Consider the following 25564-nt stretch of genomic DNA (forward strand, 5'->3'; position numbering starts at 1 on the left):
CATGTTAATACAACCAAATGGGCACCACAATATGAATCACACAAACAAACATGAAACCTATTCACTTAGATATTGTTTATCTCAAAAGTCTTCGGAAGCATATGCTAAAAATTTGTAACTTGGAAACTCCCAGGCAGTTTCCAATCATTTATATTTTGTTATTTATATTTCTTATAAAGTCTTCTGTTTGAACCAATCCATAAACTAATCTGAAAAATGGCGCTCAAAGTTTTATCAGCTCTTGATGTCGCCAAGACACAATATTACCATTTTAAAGCGATCATAATCGCAGGTATGGGTTTGTTTACAGATAGTTACGATTTGTTTTGTATCCCTCTTATCATGAGGATGATAGGAAGGATATATTATCCTGAGATACATAGAGACGTGGACCAGAAGAAATGGTTTGAGGTTCCAACAGTCATTAACTCGACGATGATATGCGTCGCGTTAATGGGGGCCGTGATTGGTCAACTGGTCTTCGGCCGGCTTGGTGATTGTGTCGGACGACGCCGTGTGTACGGAATTTCTCTGGTGATGATGGTGGTGGGGTCTATTGGATGCGGATTTTCACTATCTAAATTGACATCAATGGTGTTTGTTAGCCTTGGGTTCTTTCGGTTTTTGCTCGGGATTGGAATAGGAGGGGATTACCCGTTATCGGCTACTATTATGGCGGAGTTCGCTAACAAGCGGACTCGTGGAGCGTTTATTGCGGGTGTGTTCTCCATGCAAGGGTTTGGGATACTTTTGAGTTCGCTTGTTTCCATGATAGTGTGCTCCATTTTTAAAGCTAGTGCCAACGAGTACAGGCTAAAGAGGCCGTCCGACCTCGCACCACCAGTAACCAATGCTCCGGTCCCACCTGAGGCGGACTTGGCATGGCGGCTCATTCTCATGTTTGGTGCAATTCCAGCATCTATGACTTACTATTGGCGGATGAAGATGCCTGAAACCGCACGGTATGAACAACTGATCCTTAATTCTTTCTATCTAGGAACTTTAACCAATAGTATTTCTAGATGGTTTTTGGAAAGATTCATAAAACTAGATAATTTTTTGTGGTACAAGTGTATCATGAAACAACAAACGCACATTCAAGATTTTTATTAGGGTGGACAATGAATTATTTGGAGGTCAAGATCATCATTTATTAACAGTTCATTTAACAAATAGTTTAGATTGCTTTAATAAGTTGTTACTTAAATTCATTTTAGTAATCTAAATACACAATTTTTATTTTTATTTTCTTGTGTCTTTATTTTACTGTAATTGTTAAAAAAACACAATCGCTACAAAATAATTTATTTTACTGATATATAAAAAGGAATTACCTAGTTCTACATCTTGTAATCAAGAAAGACTTAACACCGTAAAAATTACAGATTCACGGCTTTGGTCGAGAAAAACACATTACAAGCAGCAAAAGATATAGGGAGAGTGATGAATGTGCCACTTAGTACAATCCAGGAAGATGTCGAGATGATGGAGACTCCAAACACTCGTGCTGCTTTGTCGAACACCTACCCTTTCTTCTCTAGGGAATTTCTTCGACGACATGGTCGAGATCTCATCGCCGCATCTGTCAACTGGTTCCTCATCGATATTGTCTTCTACAGTCTCAACATATTCCAATACCATGCATTTAGCGGCCATATGAAACGGAAAGAAAACATTAATCTTTACAAAGATGCATTGCAGATCGCAAAATTCCAAGCACTCATTGCTATCTGCTCATTTCTAGGCAACGAATTGGCATCAGAGCCACGTTTAATTGCCCGCTGATTTGAAGATTTGCAATAGGCTGATCATAGAATCATCATTGGAATTGGATTCAGTAAGCAATTAGGTCTTTGCGGATTTGGTTGAGTGATTCAACAGAATTCGAAATTGGATTCATGTAATCATCGGCTACAATTTTGGATTTACCAAAAATGATCATACCGGCCTATTCGAATTGGTCAATTTCACTGAAACAGAATTGTGTTTCTGTTTGTAGTAATTGGAAAAGAAAAAGAAAACATATCTTCTAGTTTGATAAACCATCAACGTTGGTGAACGTATTGCTTGAAACAATTGAAATTCAAGTTTGTGGTGTTGGTTGGACCTGTTATGTTTCACGGTCAAACAAGGAAGAAAGGCCATTGGATTTGTTCTTTTGATGAATTAAGGCCACTCTAATTGGTTTTGTCTTTATAATAATAAACAAAAGAATCAAATTGTGATTTGGTTAATAGCAAACGTTTGTTGTTTGTTGTGTTTTGATTGTAAAAGGGGCACAACTTTTTGTGTTGCTACACCCGGTCGAACAAAAGATACCCAGAAACACATTTGTTGTGATTTATTAAATTTTGTTCTGGACCATTTTAACCCTAGCCAAGTAACCTAATAATCCTTTATGTTAAAGCATCATATCATTAGGACTTGTTAGATAATTGTTTTGCTTAAAAAATTCATTTATAAGGAATTTGTTCTTTATATTTATTTAAGAAACCAAATTTTGATAAACTAAGCCAAATATTGGATTGTGGGTATCCATTATTATATTTGGTTTAAGGTTTATTTAGTTTATCATACAAAGATGTAATCTTTGTTTAAAGAGAACCAAGTTTTTTGCAAACTTTTCTTTTGATTCTTATAAGTTTAAGAGGGTATTGGAACCTTAAATTGTACTTTGTGTATAATTATTATTCTTGACTGATGATCATGTTAGAAACACCAAAGGATAAGAATTCTCTTGAAATCCTTACCAATGCCCTATGTTAAAGTCCACAAATTATACAATATGGGCGATTCGAATGAAGATCATATTAGATGCAAAGGGTCTTTGGGAAGCAATATGGCCCACTATTGAAACAAATGCGGTCATCAAGAAATACAAGTGTGCAATTGCATTTTTGTTTCAAACTCTATCAGAAGATCTACTTCTACAAGTGGCAGAATGTAAAACTGCAAGAGAAGTGTGGGATGCACTTAAAACAAGACATCTTGGTGCAACACAAATGCAACAGGCTCGGTTGCAAAGCATCAAGTCTGAGTTAGATAAGTTACAAATGAAAGACGATGAGACTATTGATTCTTTCACAACGAGGCTAACAAATATTGTTAACAAGTAAAGCAACTAGCTGTGGTGCAAAATTCGAACAACCCACGTTAGTAAAAAAAATCTTAACCTCTATGCTGGATAGAGTTTTGCAAATAATTGCTTCAATAGAGGAATTTACGGATCTAGAAAGTGTACCCATAGATGATGTCATCAGGAGACTTAAACCTTTTGGAGAAAGGATTAAGTCTAAAAGAGGAATTGTACCTGATTATCAAGATAACTCTTGTTCACTCGACACGATAATGAACATGGTCGTGGCCAACAACTTGGAAATCGTGGATGAGGTAAATTCCACTCGTCATGAGGACGAGGCATGAAATATTACCAAGATAGAGAGGAGACCTCCTTAATCAAAAATATCTGACAATAAACCACAAGAAAATAATAGTGAGCACCCCACAGCGGGCACAAAAGATAAGTCTCGCATTGTGTCTTACAAATGTGGTAAGGTTGGACATTATGCCTACAAATGTCCAAATAGAAAACACAAAAATGGTAAGGCTCTCTTAGTTGAAAGTGAAGATGAATAGCCTACCCTCTTAATGTTGATATAGAGAAGACAAAAGTTGATCATGAGATATGATCAAAATCAAGGTTGCAAAAGTCGCTAGGCGGACCCTAGGCGGCCGACTGGGGAGTTGGGTGTACTCGGAGAGTACTCGGAAATGGTGAACATAAAGAAAATTAATTTTTGGATATTATATATATGTCAAATATCTTCTAGTTTGATAAACCATCAACGTTGGTGAACGTATTGCTTGAAACAATTGAAATTCAAGTTTGTGGTGTTGGTTGGACCTGTTATGTTTCACGGTCAAACAAGGAAGAAAGGCCATTGGATTTGTTCTTTTGGTGAATTAAAGCCACTCTAATTGGTTTTGTCTTTATAATAATAAACAAAAGAATCAAATTGTGATTTGGTTAATAGCAAACGTTTGTTGTTTGTTGTGTTTTGATTGTAAAAGGGGCACACCTTTTTGTGTTGCTACACCCGGTCGAACAAAAGATACCCAGAAACACATTTGTTGTGATTTATTAAATTTTGTTCTGGACCATTTTAACCCTAGCCAAGTAACCTAATAATCCTTTATGTTAAAGCATCATATCATTAGGACTTGTTAGATAATTGTTTTGCTTAAAAAATTCATTTATAAGGAATTTGTTCTTTATATTTATTTAAGAAACCAAATTTTGATAAACTAAGCCAAATATTGGATTGTGGGTATCCATTATTATATTTGGTTTAAGGTTTATTTAGTTTATCATACAAAGATGTAATCTTTGTTTAAAGAGAACCAAGTTTTTTGCAAACTTTTCTTTTGATTCTTATAAGTTTAAGAGGGTATTGGAACCTTAAATTGTACTTTGTGTATAATTATTATTCTTGACTGATGATCATGTTAGAAACACCAAAGGATAAGAATTCTCTTGAAATCCTTACCAATGCCCTATGTTAAAGTCCACAAATTATACAATATGGGCGATTCGAATGAAGATCATATTAGATGCAAAGGGTCTTTGGGAAGCAATAGAGCCCACTATTGAAACAAATGCGGTCATCAAGAAATACAAGTGTGCAATTGCATTTTTGTTTCAAACTCTATCAGAAGATCTACTTCTACAAGTGGCAGAATGTAAAACTGCAAGAGAAGTGTGGGATGCACTTAAAACAAGACATCTTGGTGCAACACAAATGCAACAGGCTCGGTTGCAAAGCATCAAGTCTGAGTTAGATAAGTTACAAATGAAAGACGATGAGACTATTGATTCTTTCACAACGAGGCTAACAAATATTGTTAACAAGTAAATCAACTAGCTGTGGTGCAAAATTCGAACAACCCACGTTAGTAAAAAAAATCTTAACCTCTATGCTGGATAGAGTTTTGCAAATAATTGCTTCAATAGAGGAATTTACGGATCTAGACAGTGTACCCATAGATGATGTCATCAGGAGACTTAAACCTTTTGGAGAAAGGATTAAGTCTAAAAGAGGAATTGTACCTGATTATCAAGATAACTCTTGTTCACTCGACACGATAATGAACATGGTCGTGGCCAACAACTTGGAAATCGTGGATGAGGTAAATTCCACTCGTCATGAGGACGAGGCATGAAATATTACCAAGATAGAGAGGAGACCTCCTTAATCAAAAATATCTGACAATAAACCACAAGAAAATAATAGTGAGCACCCCACAGCGGGCACAAAAGATAAGTCTCGCATTGTGTCTTACAAATGTGGTAAGGTTGGACATTATGCCTACAAATGTCCAAATAGAAAACACAAAAATGGTAAGGCTCTCTTAGTTGAAAGTGAAGATGAATAGCCTACCCTCTTAATGTTGATATAGAGAAGACAAAAGTTGATCATGAGATATGATCAAAATCAAGGTTGCAAAAGTCGCTAGGCGGACCCTAGGCGGCCGACTGGGGAGTTGGGTGTACTCGGAGAGTACTCGGAAATGGTGAATATAAAGAAAATTAATTTTTGGATATTATATATATGTCAAATATCATAAGTACGCTAATATTTTATAACAAAATAAGTGAATATCGATATAAATAATAGAACATATATTTTTAAATACTTAATTATTTTAAAATCTACTAATCATTAACTAAAAAAACTGATATTTTTTTATAATATTATTTAACTATGAATTATGTTTTCGTTTTTAGGTCAAAATCGTCCTAAGTTAACCGACTAGATGTGATTCTGGCTGGCGTTGATCACATTTGATCGATTCTCAGTAACTAGGCGGAGTTGAAGAAACTCTACTCGGCGTCATACCTTGTAGCGAGTAGTCAGGGAGTATTCGGCCTTGGAGACCTAATTTTACAACATTGATCAAAATGTAGAAGAAACTCGTGTGAAGCAAGGATCGTGTGAAGCAAAGTTCGTGAGAAGCAAAATGAAGTTATGAGAAGCCATGGTCGTGAGAAGCAAATCGAATGAAGCAAAATCGTGAGAAACAAGTAGTGATAAGCAAATCGTGAGAAGCAAGTAGTGGGAAGCAAATCACGAGAAGCAAGTAATGAAAAGCAAGTCGTGAGAAACAAATCGTCAGAAGAAATAAAGTCATGATAAGCAAACGAATTCGTGTGAATTAAATCAAATAGAGCATTTAAAGAAATGAACGAAGCCAAAGTTTAAGGATTAAAGAATAATGGCGTGAAAAGACGAAGATAGAAGACTTGAAGATCAGAAGACTCTATCTTTACATGTTCATGATTAAGGATGTGAATGTTAGAATTAATTCCTTCCATGTAAAGTTTAGGGTAGTTATATAAAGTTTCAAACTATGTTTTAGTTAGTTTTAATATTTATGTATTGCAGAAGGGTTGAAATTGTAATCAGCATTAATACATGAACGATTTGTGTTCTATATATATCTAATGAAATTTATACCTTTTGCAATTCAGTTATAGTTTGATTTTTATTCAGAATCTTCATCTTAATTTCTTATATTTCTAGGCAACATTTTCCACTCTCTCATCCATATTGCTTGGGTTTGTTCTTGAACATCTTCTGGTATATATCTGAAGAAGAGGAATAATCCATTTTTTATGTTTTGAGTAGAGAGTTTTGTAGAGTTTCAGTAGAGACTATGTTGTTGTTGTTTAGTGATGGATAACTGCATTTAAAAGATGAGTTTGAATCGAAGATGCATTTAATTAAATGATTGAGAGAACTGAGTTGTGATAGGTTCTATTGCCTTTTGTTTGTCACTACGAAATTGGTTTATTAAGAAACAAGGGCATTGCTTTTTGGTTCATTGTGTGTTTGTCACTACTAAGTTGGTTTATTAAGAAACAAGCATAAATGAACGAAAGTTCAATATATTCTGATAGTGCTGTGTTCATTGTTTTGGCACGACAATTTATTTGCAGCTACAATGACTCGATGAGCTATCATTTCCGAGCTTTCTAAAAATTTCTTGATGTTGATGCGATGATGCATAGCTGAGCATTGAGGGAAATGGTGATTGCCTGAGCCTATTATGAAAATTGCAACTGATTTTTACCCTAATTTGATGACTTTGACTTTTAAATGGTCGAAGCCAATTATGATCCGAAAAATATTGATGTGTTCATTGTTTCGGTGTGATTGTTTCGGTGTGACAATATATTCGCAGCTATAATGAGTTAATGCTATGAGCCTTCTAAAACTTTCTTTGATTAAAATGACCGATTTGTGGTGTTGTTTGGACACCATTACTTTCTTCAGTTGCGGTTTCACCAGCACCCCCCCCCCCTTCCCGACAACGCGGGGGGTTATACCTTTTCCGATATACTATTGCCAATGGCTATACGGCTCTCTATCGCAGCCCAGGTTCCATTGTGAACCATAGGCGGCATTGGCATGATGGTGGTTCGCCGTCGTCTATCGTTGTCGGGTTCCGATTCGAAGCCCTTGATGGCGGTGGAGTGGTCACGGTGATATTTTGTCATGGTTGGTGGTTTTCGGTAACAAAACCTTTTCTGATGGTGCGGGCCCAATATTATCTGTGTCATCATTCACATCATCAAAAACTAATGAATTTAAACTCCGTTGAAAAAGGCTCAATGGAGAAACAAAAACTAATGAATTTAAACTCCGTTAAAAAAAGGCTCAATGGAGAAAATAGGTTAAAATTTGGGGCCGTCAAAAATTATTTCTTAAGTTAGGCTTATCGCCGGCCAATGGATCAAAGTAAGGATTATTAAAATCCAATATTCCTAAAAGACGAACATTCTAAGTTGACGTTAACAGGACTGTTGGAGTTGAAAACAAGCCCAATCTAAGTTCATGTGACAATGTAAAATAATATGTAAACAGGGTTGTCGAGTTGGAGCAGGCCCAAACCAACTTGTCATCAACAAATGGCAACTAGGTAACATGTTCAACATTATTACATTACAAAAACATTTATTCATACAACTGACAAAACAAATATATAACAGGTCTAATATATTGTGGAGAAAAATGGTATCTTGAAGGGAATGGACATATGATAGCATATATATGCAATTCGTTTAGCACACTAATACAAGCAAAAATGCCATAAGTAATCCTTTTTAAATCAAAATACAATAAAATTTGACCTCTATTTATCGTTCTACAATGATTATTCATTACTTGTGGCATGGAGTGCAAGACTGCAAGGCAAAGAATTTTGGGACGAACCCAAAATACCCTTCTTCATAGTTGTATTTCTTTCGATTCCACACACACTATGAATAATTACTTCGGTTTGTAACTTCATTAATGCTAATCAACGACCTATTTCGTGGTAACGTTTGGACGTCCTTAGTTTCTTTAATTATGGGTTCACACCTCCGTCGCACCGCAGCTAGTTCTCCACTAAAAATGGCAGCTACCTCATTTATAATAAAATAAATTCATTAACATTTCTTCCAACCCTTAGATCACCTTATAATTTCTGTAAGTGTTTCAATATTATTTTCTCTGACCATGCTAAAAAATTAGCATTGTGTTTAAGTTTTAAGTCCTTTAGCAAATGATTTGTTGTTCTTAACAAATAATCATACAACCAGTTATGCTTTTAATCAACCAGAGACTTTGAAAGATGCTTGTGTACTTAGGTTGATATGGGGTGACAAAGAATAGTAGTATTACAAATTCATGAAAATCCAATCTCTGATGATGTAAAGCATTTTATACGTGTGGCTAGTTTCAAGGGTGTTCGTTCAATGTGAGACCCCGAGGGTTGACGATGCTCTAATATCTTCACTAGTTGAAAGATGTGTCTAGCAACACACACGTTTCATATGTTATTCGGAAAAGTAAATGTAGCCTTACAAGATGTGGAAACTTTGTTCGGTTTACGATTGATGGTACTGTATTGTGTGGCGTTGAACGTTAATAGTCAAACGAGGAAATTATATCAAGTTTTTATGAATTAACCAGTAATATGATCACCAGTGATGAAATGAGATCGCAAAGACTAAACTCGACATTTATTCTAAAAGCCACTCAGGCAACTTAACTTCTTGATATTCCTACCGAGAACTTCGATGTATGCAACGAGCAAGAGCAGTAATTTTACTTGTAATCGGTGGAACAATATTTTCTGAATCCGACAACAATTGGGTCCTTGTTAAATTTTTAAATCACCCAAATGATTTAAATGAATATGATATGATTAGTTGGAATTTTTTTTCCAAATCGAAAATTAAAAAATGGTGAAATGGTTTTTAGGAGAGAGAAATGGTTGTAATGGTTTATAGGAGATCCGTCATTTGAATGGCGGATCTCAGATTATATATATGTCATGTCAGTTTGTGTCGGGTGAGGTGGACAACTATTGGGTGTTCCGCCATTTGTGATACTTTTATTATGTATTCCGTCATTTCAAATGGCGGATGTCACTTTTCTGATCCGTCACTTTAACTGACGATTCACGTTTCCCAAAGTAGCTTGCCCCTATGTGTAAAAAAGACATCTGCCATTTGAAATGGCAAGTGTCGTCTTGACATCCACCATTTCAAATGAAAAGTGTGAACAGTATATGTACTAACAGATTTGACCATTGATTGACAAGCACAATGCCCCATTTTTCTTTTTATATTTATTAATATATGTTTTTCAATTTTATTTTATTTTTTAAAAAGACATTAATTATAAAAATAATATAATTAATTATTAAAAAAATAATTTGTATTACTAAAAGGACTAATCTGTTTTTATTTTTATTTTTATAATTATTAATAATTAATTAGTATTATTAAAAAACTAATAATTAGTATTATTAATTAACATTAAAAAGCTAATAAATATAAATAAAAGTAATTAGAGAACTATTTCAAATGTTTGGTTTTTTTTTTGGAACGACCAACTAAGTAACGTCAGGTACTCTGTACGCGGCCCCCAATGGCTAAAGGTAGTCTGAGCCGGCCACGAGTCCGGACGGACGGAGCCCCTAGCGGTCCACCTATTGAGGGATTCCCCGGATAAAACCCGACCCTCACGCCCGCCAAACGGCACGACAGCGAGGAGCCAGTAAAACCGGGTGAGATCAAGACTCGAACCCTGGCAAGCCAGGGTTATCCCTCATATCTCCCATATAAATTGGTAATAGTGAGCTTTGAACCTCCTACCTCTCACTATTATTAAAATTAATTAGTATTATTAATTTCGTATTTTGAAAAAAGATTCATGAGTTACATGTTTGGTTTATTAGATTATACGAACTTTTGATTTGAGTAAGTAGATAACTATTTCAAATGTTCAATTGTTGTGTTGTAGATCGAACCGTACGAGCCATTGCTTTATGGTAGTAACTCAATTTTTATATTTATTAGTTTTCTAATTTTAATTAATAATACTAATTATTAGCTTTTTAGATAATGCTAATTAATTATTAACAATTAACAATTAAAAGTAAGAACAGATTAGTCCTTTTAACATATAAATTATTTTTTAATAATTAATTATATTATTTATAAATAATGTCTTTTTAAAAATAAAATAAAAGTAAAAAACATATATTAATAAATATAAAAAGAAAAATGGGGCATTATGCTTGTCAATCAATGGTCAAATCTGTTAGTACATGTACAGTTCACACTTGTCGTTTGAAATGGCGGATGTCAAGACGACACTTGCCATTTCATATGGCAGATGTCTTTTTTACACATAGGGGCAAGCTATTTTGGGAAACGTGAATCGTCAGTCAAAGTGGCGAATCAGAAAAGTGACATCCGCCATTTGAAATGGCGGAACACACAATAAAGTATCACATCCGCCATTTCAAATGGCGGAACACCCAATAGTTGTCTACCTCACCCGTCACAAACTAACATGACCTATATATAATCTGAGATCCGCCATTTTAAATGGCGGATCTCCTATAAACCATTACAACCATTTCTCTCTCCTAAAAACCATTTCACCCTTCTTTAATTTCCTATTTTGAAAAAAAATTCTGATTAGTTGGAGCACTGTTATTCTTGCTGTTTTGTACAAAAACCTTTGTAATGCCATTGATATTAAGTTGATCAAGATTGGCGGTGTTGTATTACCGTCGGACTGGTTGGATTAGATTTAGAAACAATCAGATGATGTTGTAAATAAAATAAAATTAAGACAGTTTATATATCTAGTATAGAATCATCGTACTCAGTATTGTTGGATTTCATAGGCCTTTTGTTTAGGCCCGATTTATTATTTGAAGTCCAAAGGGAAGACGGGTGTAGGGTGGCCAGACCGAAGCCCGGTCCGGTTTAGATTTCTTGTTCAATAATTTACAAACCCTAGACCAGTCTCTATTTAAACAACGATATGTACTTGTAATCCCTTGTCAGTCAATAAAGAAATACCTAGTTGCCACCCGTGGACGTAGGTCAGTTTAGACCGAACCACGTTAAATCCTCGTGTTCGTTATTGCTTTCGCGTGTGTGTTCAGTTTCGTGTGTGCGTCTAATCCTAACAAGTGGTATCAGAGCTTAGGTTCGTATCACACGAAGAACACGTTTTTTTTGAACCAGTCTCGTACGTCGTCGCCGCACCAAGAGTCGGAGCTAGGGTTTCGCTGCGATACCCACAGTCTGTTTTCTTTGCGCCGCGGCAGGAAGGATAGTTGCTGGAGTTTTAGGTTCTGTTTCTTATTTCGAAAGCTTTATCGACCACCGTTTACCTCCGCAACAAATCGCTGTGTAGGGCAGTTAAGCCGACGCGCGAGGATTGCAGAAAATTTAAGTCATCAGCTTTCATTACCGAGCAAAGAAAGAATTAAAGGTCACCGGCAGAGAACCTCTAGGGTTTACCACGAAGAATGTAACGCCCGTTAATTTCGGTTCAATGATTCAAAGCATGTAAAGTATGTACATCTCTCGGGGTTTATCTGGCCTTTCTCGGGGACACTCTCGTCATCCCGGTACGTTAAAATAACTTACTTTTCATCCAATATTGCTACATCCTTTCAACTCAGGCGGCTAGAGTGTAACTTTTATAATATGTTAACAAAACCCTAGCCTTCCTCTTTGTTCCAGCCGATCGCAACCAGGGCAGTAGCTCAAGGCCACGATTTTCTTTTTTCCAGCCAACATTGGGGTGTAAAACTTCAATTCAAGGTTAGTCCCATGTCCCCTCTAGTCTTTTACACCATAAACCATCCTTATACATCGCGTATTGATCGTTAAACCGCTTGTTTTAGGCTTACCGGGTGGCTGTCCAATTGGGCAGTTTCGGGGCTGTTTCGGCTAAGGTTTTCGCACCACAATCTTCTTAGGTATGTTCCATATAACATACTTTAAAATCATGTGCATTGGTGTTCGTTTGATTGGTCAACTAGTTGTAGCTTGAAAACTAGTATTCGGTTGACTAGTTTGTGAATTGTGATGTCTAGCGCGTTGTTTGAGGGAACTAACAACTAGTTCGAATGTTGTAGCCTCGGTATGAGTTGTGGGCTTTAAGAAACTGATTTTTAAAGGTAATGGGGCTGAATTGGTTGTCGGTTACTCAATCGGGTCGGTACAACGCAAATTCGCGTTTATTGAATACTTGGTGCGTTGTGCTTGCGAGCTACCGACCCATCCAACTCGTGTAGTGTCGTGTGGGCGAGTAGGCTGTGATTTTATCAAATTTGGCCCACAAGGGGCTGAGTTGGATGTTAAGTGCCTAAACAACTCTTAAACGCGCGTATTCATCTCACCTAGCACTTCCGGGGGTAATTTGGGGAATTCTTTGTTCTCGGGATTACCTAAGGGGTGGTTTTGATGAATATAAGGCCCCGGGGGCTGTTATAATTGAACTTGATGAGGTCGAGACTTTAGGCAACTCGAACCATGTTAGAACGTCTCGTAGGATAAACGAGTCTTTTCGGTATTGTTAGTAATGATTGTTTGTAAACCAACAGGCGTTTGAGTTGTGGGGATACTTAGGAGTTCTCTAGCTCGTGGTGATTTCGTGCCTTGTGTCAGGTGAGTTCATGATGCCCCTTTTCACTCTTTTCAAGTTTTGGGCTAGCATACACACCTAACTGATTTTGCTTGATGAACCGTTTAAACTATTTTGCATGGGCTTTCTTGTATAGAGTATGCCTTGGGATGATATTTATGTATGTTTATATATGTGTTATTTTATGGCCAATAATTGGCGATGTTTATTAGTCGTTATCGACTAAGGATGTTTGCGTATGCCTACTTTGTGTTTGCATACGTTGATGGAATGTTACATGTTTGGGTTGTACGTGTGCTCGACCCTGATGTTATTACTTGGATGGAATGTTACGTGTTTGGATTGTACGTGTGCTCGACCCTGATGTTATTAGTTGGATGTCATGTATAGGGATATGATTCTATAGATATATAAGTATGACGACTTATCGTTTATTTTGGCCTAACCGTTCATATCCCGTTTTATATTTAAATTCTTGGGATGATTTATAAAAATGTCAATTATTAAAACTTGAACTCACTCAGCTTAAGCTGACTTTGTGTGTATGTTAGTGTGAGTTTCAGGTTAAGAAGAGGACGCTCACCGCTTGGACGTGCTCGAGACTACTTGGACGGTTGAAGGCATATCTAGTCAGGGATTTAAATAATGAACACTGTTTCTTTTCAATTATTACTAGTTTTATTTAATTTTGGTTTTGGGCATAGTCCCCGGGTTTGGGGAACTTGTTTTAGTACTTATGATTTTCTGCTGATTTTATACTCTGATCTGGTTTTCAAATAAAATGAATTGTTGTGGGTTAAAATTTTGTTAAGTTTTTGGGAATCTTGATACTTATTATTCCGCTGTTATTTACTCTGAATCGGTTTTAAATAAAACGAATTTTACATGGTTTTAAATTGGTATGAATCTTGGATATGATTACCAACTGTAGGATTCCTGGGATTCGGGGTCTTACAAAGAAGGTCATAAGTTTGGCAGATAGGCAGGAGCATGAGATTTGGGTTTTTGCTTAGTTACAAGTTATACTGTTGGGCCTATTTTTTGATCTCCCTTTTTTTATTTGAGCCGTGAACTTGGAAGAAGTTTTGGACCAAATTTTTTATGGTATTGAGCCGTAAAAAGAAAAAGGATAGGGTGTGATTGAATTACTTTGGGTTATATTAATATTTTTTGGTAGCTTTGCCAAAAAGTTAATTTAAGTCGAAATCCTATCTTGCAAAGTACGGGGCGTTGAATCAAGATCCTATTTTATTGAATAACAGTTGTTAAGTTAGAAGAAGTCGTTTAAAGAAACGGGGAACCAGTGCCAACTGCGATTGTCAAGTTTTATCGTTTCAGTTTAAAATTTTCAGTTTCTGATTTTCGGTTCGTTATTCCACTGCGTTGAATAGGTTGATTTTTTAACAGAGTTCAGTAGAACAGCCGTTAAGTTCAGGCCCGTGCCATTGTTGTGTCTGTCTCTGTTTTTATCTAGTTTTTTTTCGTTTAGTCATTTTCATGGCAGAAGATGGAAAGGTTTCGATACAGAAGTTTGACGGACAGAAGTTTGGTTGGTGGAAGATGCAGATTGAAGCGATACTTTGTCAGAAAGACTTGGATGTAGTGCTTGAGGATAAAAAAGCAGAAAAGATGTCAGAAGCAGATTGGAAGAAGTTAGACAAGAAGGCTAGGGCTTGCATTACTTTTTCGTTGTCGGAAGATGTCGCGTTTAACATCATGAAAGAAACCATAGCCCATGGTATGATGGAGGCACTATCTAACATGTATGAGAAGCATTCGGCAGCGAATAAGGTCTATCTTATCCGAGAGCTAGTGACAACAAGAATGAAAGAGGGTGGGTCAGTTACAACGCATATCAATAATCTTAATTCAATCATGTCCCGCTTAGTGTCAGTTGGCATTAAGTTTGATGATGAAGTTCAAGGCCTATTGTTATTATCCTCTTTACCCGAAAGTTGGTCGCAAATGGTGACTGCGTTTTGTAGTTCGTCTACAAAAATTACATTTGATGGGATTCGAGACCTGATTCTGGGAGAAGATTCAGGACGCAGAAGTTCAGGTGAATCATCAGGAAATATGTTAGTCACAGAAGGTAGAGGTAGGGGAAAACAGCGAGGCAGTGGGAGCAGGAAGAGGAGTCAGTGTAAGACTCGTAAAGATATTGAATGCTGGAATTGTAAAGAGAAGGGACACTTCAGAAATCAATGTCCGAATGGTAAGAAAGAGGTGAACAATATAGAAGACGACACAAATGACGGAGTCAGTAGTGATGAGGCTTTGGTTTGCAGTGTTGAGAGTACGTTGATGCTTGGGTGATGGATTCTGGTGCATCGTTTCATGCCACTCACTGTAGTGAAACGATGAAGAATCTTAAGTTTGGGGATTTTGGGAAGGTTCGACTAGCGAATGATGATATTTTAGATGTTACGGGTATGGGAGACGTTGATTTGATAACTTCAGCTGGTACTTCTTGGACTTTGAAAGACGTGAAGGTAATTCCAAGTTTGAAGAAACGTTTGATTTCAGTTGGGCAGTTGGATGACCAGGGGCATGATGTTAAGTTCGGGAATGGGCAGTGGAAGGTAATCAAAGGGAATCTCGTGGTTGCTCGTGGAAAGAAAAAAGGTTCATTGTATATGGTTGATCTGTCACCGAAAGGAGTGGATCCAGTTTTGGTGAAAGACAAAATCCGGTTCACAGAATCTCGTGGGCAGAAGAAGGTTCGTTTTGCAAGTAACAAACCCAGAGCCAAAGTGAAGATTCAGGATGAACGAGCTAGGAAGGTTAAATCAGTTGGGGGACATCGTGACAGTGGGAGCACAGGTCGTCTTTCAGTTACAGTTCCAGGTCGGCAGTGGATTAAGAAAACCAGTATTCTAGCTGTAAAAGTCTCTCCAGTGAATTACTTGCTGAATTTGGAGAGTGTTTGTTCTCAGGTTATCTCAGGATCCGGTAGTTCGTTACAGTGGGAGCCGGTAGGGACAGAGAACGAGTCAGGGGCAGTTTTAGCCATGACTGACGTGTTGGAGCTCCGGGGAGCTTCAACGGGCCTTCAAGTTCATTGATGAGAAGGCGGTGGCAACTAGAGGAAGTTAAATGGTTAGATTGAAGAAGTACGATCAGGAGTGCAGACAAGAGTGCTCAAGGCCTCCGAGTGGGAGATTGTTGGGTTTCGTAGGCCTTTTGTTTAGGCCCGATTTATAATTTGAAGTCCAAAGGGCAGACGGGTGTAGGGTGGCCAGACCGAAGCCCGGCCCGGTTTAGATTTCTTGTTCAATAATTTACAAACCCTAGAGTAGTCTCTATTTAAACAACGATATGTACTTGTAATCCCTTGTCACTCAATAAAGAAATACTTAGTTGCCACCCGTGGATGTAGGTCAGTTTAGACCGAACCACGTTAAATCCTCGTGTTCGTTATTGCTTTCGCGTGTGTGTTCAGTTTCGTGTGTGCGTTTAATCCTAACAAGTATATCCCACCAATAGCAAAGCTATGGTAGGGTCTGAGGATGGTAAGATGTAGACAGCCTTACCTCTACTCCATAAGAATAGAGAGGCTGCTTCCAGCGAGACCCCTGGCTCGATATCTAGTATAAAAAAATATGAAAATACTTTCTGTTTTGATATGACTCTGTAAGTTTATTAAAATATAAATAAGATGAGGAATATGAACCATAAAATGAGTTTTTGAAGGGAAGGAAATGATCGAAAAGGAATACTGAAAATATTGTCCGACCAATAACCGATAGGCTCAACAGGGAACGTTTCAATAGGCTCAACAGGGAACGTTTCAATAGGCTTAACCAGGCTAGTTCCCGGTCCAACCGCTCTGAAACTTCCATGATCTTTTGCAAATAATAGTTTGAAGACTGTTATAGTTGTTAAAAAATGCTAAGACAATAAGTTATTAATTAGTTGGTCTAGGTTTCAGAAACCTCAAATGACTTTGTGTAGGTGGTATGATTGTAGGAAGGTTCGACTGTCAAGTATCCAAGTCATCAATTATCGCAAAAAGGGATCTTTCTAAGAAAGAATATTCGTGTGGTTTATAAGTCAAGTGTCCCAGTGACATTGATTATTTGCATCTGTCCTTTTCTCTCTGTCACACGTCATAATATTATTGGCTGTTGCCCCCACTCGCGCCCCCATTAGAGCCCCCCACACCCCTCAGCCTTAGAAGTACTAATTAAAGAAGAAGTTAATTACGAGGACCAAGATGCAGTTATTATGATGTGGACATAAACATAAACAATAAACAATAATTTTCCAATTAAGTATTTTCTCATTTTAAGTTTATCTATTTTTCCCATAACAAGAAAGCAAGATGTTGATAATATGATTATATGAATATCGTGGTATATATATATCAATAACAAAACTATAATTCCATTTGTTTATTTAAGTTAAACAAATGAAAGTGTATGCATAGCATACAAAAATAGATACCAAACGGTATGTGATCTAGTTGTATCATAGTTTCATTAGAGGCTAATTGTTAGTATTCTTGGGTCCTAAGTGAAATACATATTCGGGTCCTAGTATAAATTTTATTCTTATGATCATAACTAGTAAGACTGAACTCATGTTTCGCGGTGAGGACACGATCAGTATCAGTTCGCTTCGTTACGTTTTGAGGACTTGATATGGCAACCAAAGAGAAAAACAAAAAAATAAATTCGTGATGTCTAAAAGAATATCGACATGTATTTTAAATTGATAGGAAATCATACAAACTGTATGAATATTAGTATTGTTTCCGAAATTACGAATGTTTTTCGGTCGTAATGGTCCAGACTATTTTATAGCTCCAAATAAAATAAACGTGTAAAAATAATGAAACATTTTTAGAAACTTCTTTGAAAATAAAATAGAAGGACATAAGAAAAAGGGTAAAAGTAAACAAAATGAATAAGAAAGAAATAAAGAACGTTATTCAGGTGTATTCTAATTATATAATACAAATGCAGAGTCACTCAATGACCTCTACGTGTAACGAACCATTTGTTATCATACGATCAAAGGCAATTTCACATCTCCCTTGTATATTATTATTTTGGAAATTGGATTTTTAATTATAATTCCATTTTTTTTGAGTTGACTGATAATAAACACACATAAAAATATTCTTGTTACCAATCCCACCTTTTATATTTTTTTTCTCATTGTGTCTCTGTTAAAAACAAGTTAACCCCATTAAGTTTTGTCTGAATTTCAAACTAATGTATTAAGACTTTTGAAACAAGAGTGTGCAAGATCGAAAAGTCAGAAATACTTTTGATTGTGTGTGAGATTGCATGAACAATTTTTTTCTCTACCAAAAATGAACCAAGACCTATGGTAGTATATATACATGAGCAATGTCCAAACCAAAAGCCTTGAGTTAACAAACCATTAACTATAAGAGTTAAGTTAAATTTGAATACAAACACTTATAAGACTTGAATAATTCAATTAACTCTTGCAACTTATCAATTTCTCATTCAAATATAGTTACATTTAGTAATAATAATTATATTACAATAATTATTATAATAAATTTCTAAAAATTCTCCAGATGAAAGGAGATCGGTCCGTACACCCAAGTGTCAAATATAGTTACAACGGTTGAGTGCTGTAGGAGAAGTAGGTGTTCCCTTTGAACCCTCCTTTGTGAAATATACTTTGTCTCCTAGCGGTTAGTAGACGCGATGTCCTTGAACCAACCCCTTTTGACGTAGACGTTATTACATTTCACAAAACACTTTTCTTGGTCTGGCTAACCCCTCATTGTCGTGTCCGTTATGGTCATGGAACACTAGCCTGGTTCGGCAAGAGCTCTAGGATTTGCGCGCCCCACAAATCCATTTGAAGCGACCCCCACTTCTCTCTCACATAGGTGTTTTTTTTTTATAAATCATTAAAAGCGTTATGCTTAACCTCCTTTGATATCACTATTTATTATCAGAATGGACTAGGAAGTATAGAACTCCCTTTTATATGTTAAGGTACTCCCCCATAGTTACCTCAGTTTGTACAGTTTGGTTGTCCTATTGAACCTAGATCATGGGATCTCCACTCTTCTAGGATAGGTTTTCCTTAGTAGAAACTTACTTCATGGGCTTTAGTCCCATTCCTCTCGAAGACTTGTATACGACCTCTCTACTTAAGCCTTTTGTAAGTGGATCCGCAATGTTATCCCCTGACTTCACATAGTCAATAGTGATAACTCCTATTAAGAGAAGTAGTTGTATAGTATTATGTCATACATTGCACTTTGAGCTCTTTCGATCGCCGAATGGCAGTCAAAATGTATGCAAATAGCCGTAGCAGGTTTTGGCCATCGTGGAATATATTCCAAAAATTGGTTTAACCATTCTGCCTCTTCACCAGCTTTGTTCAATGCAATTAACTCAGATTCCATCTTAGATCTAGCTATAAGCGTTTGCTTGGAGGATTTCCAAAGTATAGCAGCTCCTCCAAGGGTAAACACAAAACCACTTGTGGATTTTCGATCTTTCATGTTGGATATCCAGTTAGCATCACTGTATCCTTCTACAACAGCTGGGTCTTGGCCATAATGCAATCCATAACTTCTTGTGTATCTTAAATATCTTAATAGTTTTGTCATACTCTTCCAATGTTCAGAGCTAGGATTACTAGTATATCTACTTAGCCTACTTACAACATATGCTAAGTCCGACCGGGTACAAGACATAAGATACATAAGACTGCCAATTATCCTTGAATACTCCAACTGAGCAACACCCTCACCTCTATTCTTTCGCAAATATTGGCTAGTATCAATCGGAGTTTGAGCTATACTCGTGTCTCCCGCATTGAAATTTTTAAGGATTTTATCTACATAATGAGATTCACTTAACACAAGACTATTTTGGGTTCTAGTGATCTTAACTCTAAGAATCACAACGGCTAAACCCATGTCTTTCATGTCAAATCTCTCCTTCAACATATCTTTAGTAGATTTGATCATCTTATCATCACTCCCTATGATAAGCATATCATCCACATGCAGGCATAAAATCACATAACCTCTAGATGTGTCTTTCACGTAGACACATTTGTCGCACTAATTTTGAAACCATTTTCCAACATGGCTTAGTCAAACTCTTGGTGCCATTGTTTTGTAGCTTGCTTCAAACCATATAGGGACTTGACGAGTTTGCAAACTTTACCCTCCTGGCCAGGAGTTGAAAAACCCTCAGGTTGTTCCATATATATTTCTTTGTCTAACTCCCTATTTAGAAATGCAATTTTTACAGCCATTTGATGTATTTTCAAATTTCTCAAAGCAGCAATTGTAAGCACCAACCTTATAGAGGTTATTCGAGTCATAGGTGAGTATGTATCAAAACAGTCAAGACCTTCCTTTTGTCTAAACCATTTGATTACTAATCTTGCTTTGTACTTATCAATGGAACCATCAGTTTTCATATTTTTTTCGAATATCCAATGATATCCAAGTGGTTTACAACCCGGTGGAAGATCCACTAGTTCCTAAGTATGATTTTGCAAGATAGAATCAATTTCATTTTAATAGCTTCTTTCCATTGTGGTCATTCTGAAGAGTTGACCGCCTCTTGATAGGTTTGGGGCTCACCCTCAACCATGTAGGTAAGAAAATCAGGTCCAAAGGACTTCTCAGTCCTTTGCCTTTTGCTTCTTCTTGGCTAAACCTCCTCAGGCTCAGATTGCTCTTGAGTTTCATCTTGAACAATCTCATCAACAGGTGTTGATGTACTAGCACGCATTGATGAACTAGCATGTGTAGATGAGCTAGCATGTGCATTTTCAAACATGGAAACACATCTTCAAAGAATGATGCATTCCTTGATTCCATTATAGTATTTTTGTGTATTTCAGGATTCTTTGACACATAAATAAGAAACCGATATGCACTACTATGATGAGCATACCCTATAAATACACAATCTATTGTTTTGGGTCCTATCTTTTGAGCCTTTGGTGGTGGTACAACCACTTTTGCGAGGCACCCCACACTTTCAAGTATTTATAAAATGATTTTCTACCCGTCCATAATTCATAAGGAGTTACATCCTTATTCTTGAAAGGTATTTTGTTCAAAAGATAATTAGCTGATAAAACGTTTCCCCCCCCCCCCCCACATGTCCAGGCTTAACCCGAAATTCAACAATAAGGCATTTATTATTTCTTTTAAGGTGCGATTCTTACGTTCTGAAAATGTCATTAGATTGTGGGGAGTATGGTGGGGTACTCTCACGAACAATCCCACTTTGTGCTCATAGAGCTACAAATGGTGCAACATATTCACCACCTCTATTGTTTCTTACAGTTTTAATTTTCCTGTTTAGTTGGTTTTCAACTTCATTTTTATACATGAAAAACTTGTTCATGGCTTCATCTTTACTTTTAAGTAGGTATACACAATGTTGTAAAACTCCCGAGTAGGCGACCGAGTACTCCCCGATTACTCCCCGCCTAGATCAGGAACTCCCCGCCTTGGCCGAGTACTCCTTAGGTATTTTCCAAGTTATCCCCGACTACTCCCGAGTACTCACAACTCCCCAGTCAACCACCTAGGACCGCCTAACGACTTTTACAACATTGGGTATACATAACAATACCTTGTACAATCATCAACAAATGTGATGAAATACTTTAAGTAGATCACATACGTCAACGTGTATCATGTCAAGGGGCTTGGTTATTCATTCAACCGATTAAAATGATGATCTTGTTTCTTTGGCAAACACATGTTTCGCATTTAGTTTTTGAGTTGAAAGTAATAAATGGTATGTAATTTAGTTTAGTCAAACGACACATTGAATTATAGTTAGCATGACCTAAACGACCATGCCACACATTAAAAGACTCAGTCAAGTAAGCAGAAGTTGTAGCCTTTTCATTCATATTATTCTTGGTCACAGCCATTACATTTAACTTAAACATACTATTAAGGGCATAGCCCTTTCCAACAAACACATCATTCTAAGTTAACACAAACTTATCACTTTCAAAAACTAAATAAAAATCAAACTTATTTAGTAACCATTCGAACACAAGACTCTTGCGCAGATCGGGAACACAAGACTCCTTAACCTCACTTTCACCCTTGATATTTGCTATAGCTGAGTTTCCCATGTAGAGTTTTTCGTCTCCTACAACCTCCTCAAAAACTTGCTAAAGAGGGTCTTGTCCGGGCACACATGACGAGTAGCCCCAGTGTCGATCCACCACCCCTTAGGGTGGTTAGACACTAAGTTTACCTCATCCATCATATAAGTAATATTAGTGATCATAGCTACAAGTTTCTCATCTTCATCAATCATGTTTTCCCTCTCCTTATTCGGTTTGTTGCATCGATCAACACGGTGACCAAATTCTTCACAATTATAACACTTTCCCTTGAAGGCCGAAAACTTTTTCTTCACACCACCCTTTCTAGGCCAAGATCAAACTTACCCTTGCCTTTGCCACACGGTTTGTGGTTCTTGTTGCCTTTGTACTCCCTTGGCGATTGACCATGTTCAACCATATTTTCCTTTGCAGAAATTTCCACTTGAGTTCCCTTTAGTACCACCCTATTGTCCTTCTCAATTCGAAGACAGACAACTAAGTCCTCAACAGTCATCTCTTTTCGCTTGTGTTTAAGATAATTCTTAAAATCTACCCAACTTGGAGGCAATTTTTCAATCATGGCAACCACTTGGAATGTCTCAATAAAAGTCATTCCTTCATAAATCATATCGTCAATTAAGATTTGCAAGTCTTGAACTTGACTCATAAGAGTTTTAGAATCAATCATCTTAAAGTCCAAAAACCGGCCCACCTCATATTTCTTTGAACCCGCATCTTCAGTTTTGTACTTGCGTTCCAAAGTTTCCCATAATTCTTTCGCAGTTGGTATTTTGCAATACACATTGTACAATTTATCAGCAAGGCCATTCAAAACATAGTTTTGGCAAATATACTCGGAGTGCTTCCAAGCATCAAGATCACTCAACGCTTGAACTCCCGCACCCTCCTCTAGTTGAGGGGAAGACTCGGTCAAAAACCTCACAAGGTTCAAAGTGGTTAAGTGAAACATCATCTTTTGTTACCAACTTTTGAAGTTCACACTAGAATTCTTTCCTGGTTTTTCTGCGTGGTTAGCAACAGTTGGGTTGCGTGGGTACCAACCAATGGTCCCATGGTGGAACAAGTTGATCCAATAATAATGCATCCAGTAGACACGGTAGTAGAGGATGAAACATTACTCGCCATTTCTGAAACAAGAGCATATTAGTCAATTAATACAAAATTTGGTTTACATAAAATGGAGATTTAATAGAAAACTTAACCGGAAATTTTATTAATACCAATCCGACAATGGTAGAGATCAGTCAACAAATGTTAAAAGATAGATTGGATAAAAGGAAAAATTTTATAAAAAATAATAGAAGATGTCAAAAGGGAACAGCTCGGTATAAAGGAAAAAATATAAAGAGAACATTATTATTTCATTATTTGAAAGTCCATGGAACTTTAAAAGAAATAAACTAATGAATGGTGTTTTTTTTTTTGTTTTTTTTAAATCTGTTTAAGCTTGTAGGAAATCGTTTATTAAATAAACAAAAACTAAAAATTTTATTAACAATAATCCAAATTACAATACACGAACAAGAAATGAAAAATTACAATATAGAAACTAGATTACAAAAAGATTAGAAAGAAATAACAATACGAGAAACAAGGTTATTGAGGCATGTGTAAAACAAGTTTCCCTTAAAACAGATTTTCGGGCCACCCAGGTGAACCCGTCTGTTTCACAGGGTACACCAGCCTAAGCAGACTGTACTGTCAAGATTAGCCTAGCACCTAAACTATACCTGAAAAAAGAGTGTGCAAGATCGAAAAGTCGGGAAATACTTTTGCTTGTATGTGAGATTGCATGAACAATTTTTCTCTCCACCAAAAATGAACCAAGACCTATGGTAGTATGTATACATGAGCCAAGTCTCAACCAAAAGCCTTGAGTTAGCACACCATTAAATATAAAAGTTAAGTTGAATTTGAATGCAACAGTTATGAGACTTGAATAATTCAATTAACTCTTACAACTTATCAATTTCTCATTCAAATACAGTTGTATTTAGTAATCATATTTATATTACAATTATTATAATAAATTTCCAACATACATTATAGATATCTTTCTAAATCGTGTAAATTTCACTTTGAGTTTCCACGTCAAACAAAATTAGAAAGAGCATAAGTCTTGTCAAGAAAAAGGTAAGGTTTTCTTAACTATCAACTGATCCTGGCTTTTTTCTCCGTAGATTCACGGCCTTGGTCGAGAAAAACACATTACAGGCAGCAAAAGATATAGGGAAAGTAATGAATGTACCACTGAGTACAATCCAAGAAGATGTGGAGATGATGAACACACCAAACACTCGTGCAGCTATGTCGAACACCTACCTTTTCTTCTCTCAGGAATTTTTTCGACGCCATGGTCGTGATCTCATCGCGGCATCCATCAATTGGTTTCTCATCGATTTCGTCTTCTACAGTCTTAACTTCTTCCAATATCATGTATTTAGAAGCCAGCTTACTGCGAAGAGCCACATGAATGTGTATGATAATGCATTGCGAATCGCGACATTTCAAGCACTAGTTGCAATCTGTGCAACGATCCCTGGATATCTTGTGACCGTTTACATGATCGATTACATCGGGAGAGTCAAGATCCAGGCAGTCGGGTTCTTTTTCATGGCAATAAGCTTGCTTACACTCGAGCATGTCCACACGAAAGTAGATCATCGAGATGTCCGTTTCATTATTCCCTATGGACTTACTTTCTTTTTTTCCAATTTCGGTCCCAACATGACCACGTTCATAGTTCCAGCGGAGTTGTTTCCAGCTAGGTTTCGTGCAACTTGCCATGGGATTTCAGGTGCGGTTGGAAAAATAGGGGCAATATTTGGGTCGGTTTGGTTTATATTGGCTTCTCCGGATCATCCACATGCTCTTGAGGAGTGGCATACGTTAACAGTCATGGGCTTGGTTTGTCTTTTAGGGTTTTTTGTGACATATTTTTTTACAAGAGAGACGATGGGTAGGTCGTTGGAGGAGAATGAGAATGTTGATGAGCTTACCGGTGTTTGTTTCGTGAGATTTTGGCCTCATAAGGTTTGGCCGAAAAGAAATGATGTAACAAGTTTTGCGCGAATGGAAATGAAATAACAAAGTTGAATAAGTTTGGGAGAATAGAAGAAATGAAATAAAGAAAGGTGAATAAGTTTGGGAGAATAGAAGAAATGGAATAAAGAAAGGTTAATAAGTTTGGGAAAATAGAAATGAAATAAAAAAAGATGAATAAGTTTGGGAGAACTGAAATGAAATAAAGAAAGGTGAATAAGTTTGGGAGAATAGAAATGAAATAAAGAAAGGTGAATAAGTTTGGGAGAATAGAAATGAAATAAAGAAAGGCGAACGGTGTCTCTTTTGGATATGTAATATGTGTTAACCCAAAACCGATTGTCGAGAATAAAATGCAAAACTACAGTATGTTTTTCATGTGGACGGAAGTTATTTGG

The 25564-nt window shown here is 36.7% G+C and overlaps 1 protein-coding gene across 1 annotated transcript; it reads left to right on the plus strand.

Annotated features, from left to right (window-relative positions):
• Positions 1-154: 154 nt before the first annotated feature.
• Positions 155-25257, plus strand: LOC143543971 (putative inorganic phosphate transporter 1-9). Its single transcript, XM_077036165.1, has 2 exons — positions 155-962; positions 24305-25257. Exons 1-2 carry the CDS (start codon positions 217-219, stop codon positions 25209-25211), a joined length of 1653 nt encoding a protein of 550 aa, XP_076892280.1. The 5' UTR covers positions 155-216; the 3' UTR covers positions 25212-25257.
• The last annotated feature ends 307 nt before the right edge of the window (positions 25258-25564 follow it).

This window comes from Bidens hawaiensis, unplaced genomic scaffold, assembly GCF_021521415.1.
Source record: "Bidens hawaiensis isolate Kalapana, Puna unplaced genomic scaffold, B.hawaiensis_p1.1 tig00013397_1, whole genome shotgun sequence".
NCBI classification, from domain to species: Eukaryota; Viridiplantae; Streptophyta; class Magnoliopsida; order Asterales; family Asteraceae; genus Bidens; species Bidens hawaiensis.

Bases quoted from the DNA above. Each gene is read 5' to 3' on its own strand.
- LOC143543971 (XM_077036165.1), top strand. From the start codon at position 217: ATGGCGCTCAAAGTTTTATCAGCTCTTGATGTCGCCAAGACACAATAT. The intron at 963-24,304 runs GTATGAACAACT...TTTTCTCCGTAG, and splicing joins AAGATGCCTGAAACCGCACG to ATTCACGGCCTTGGTCGAGA.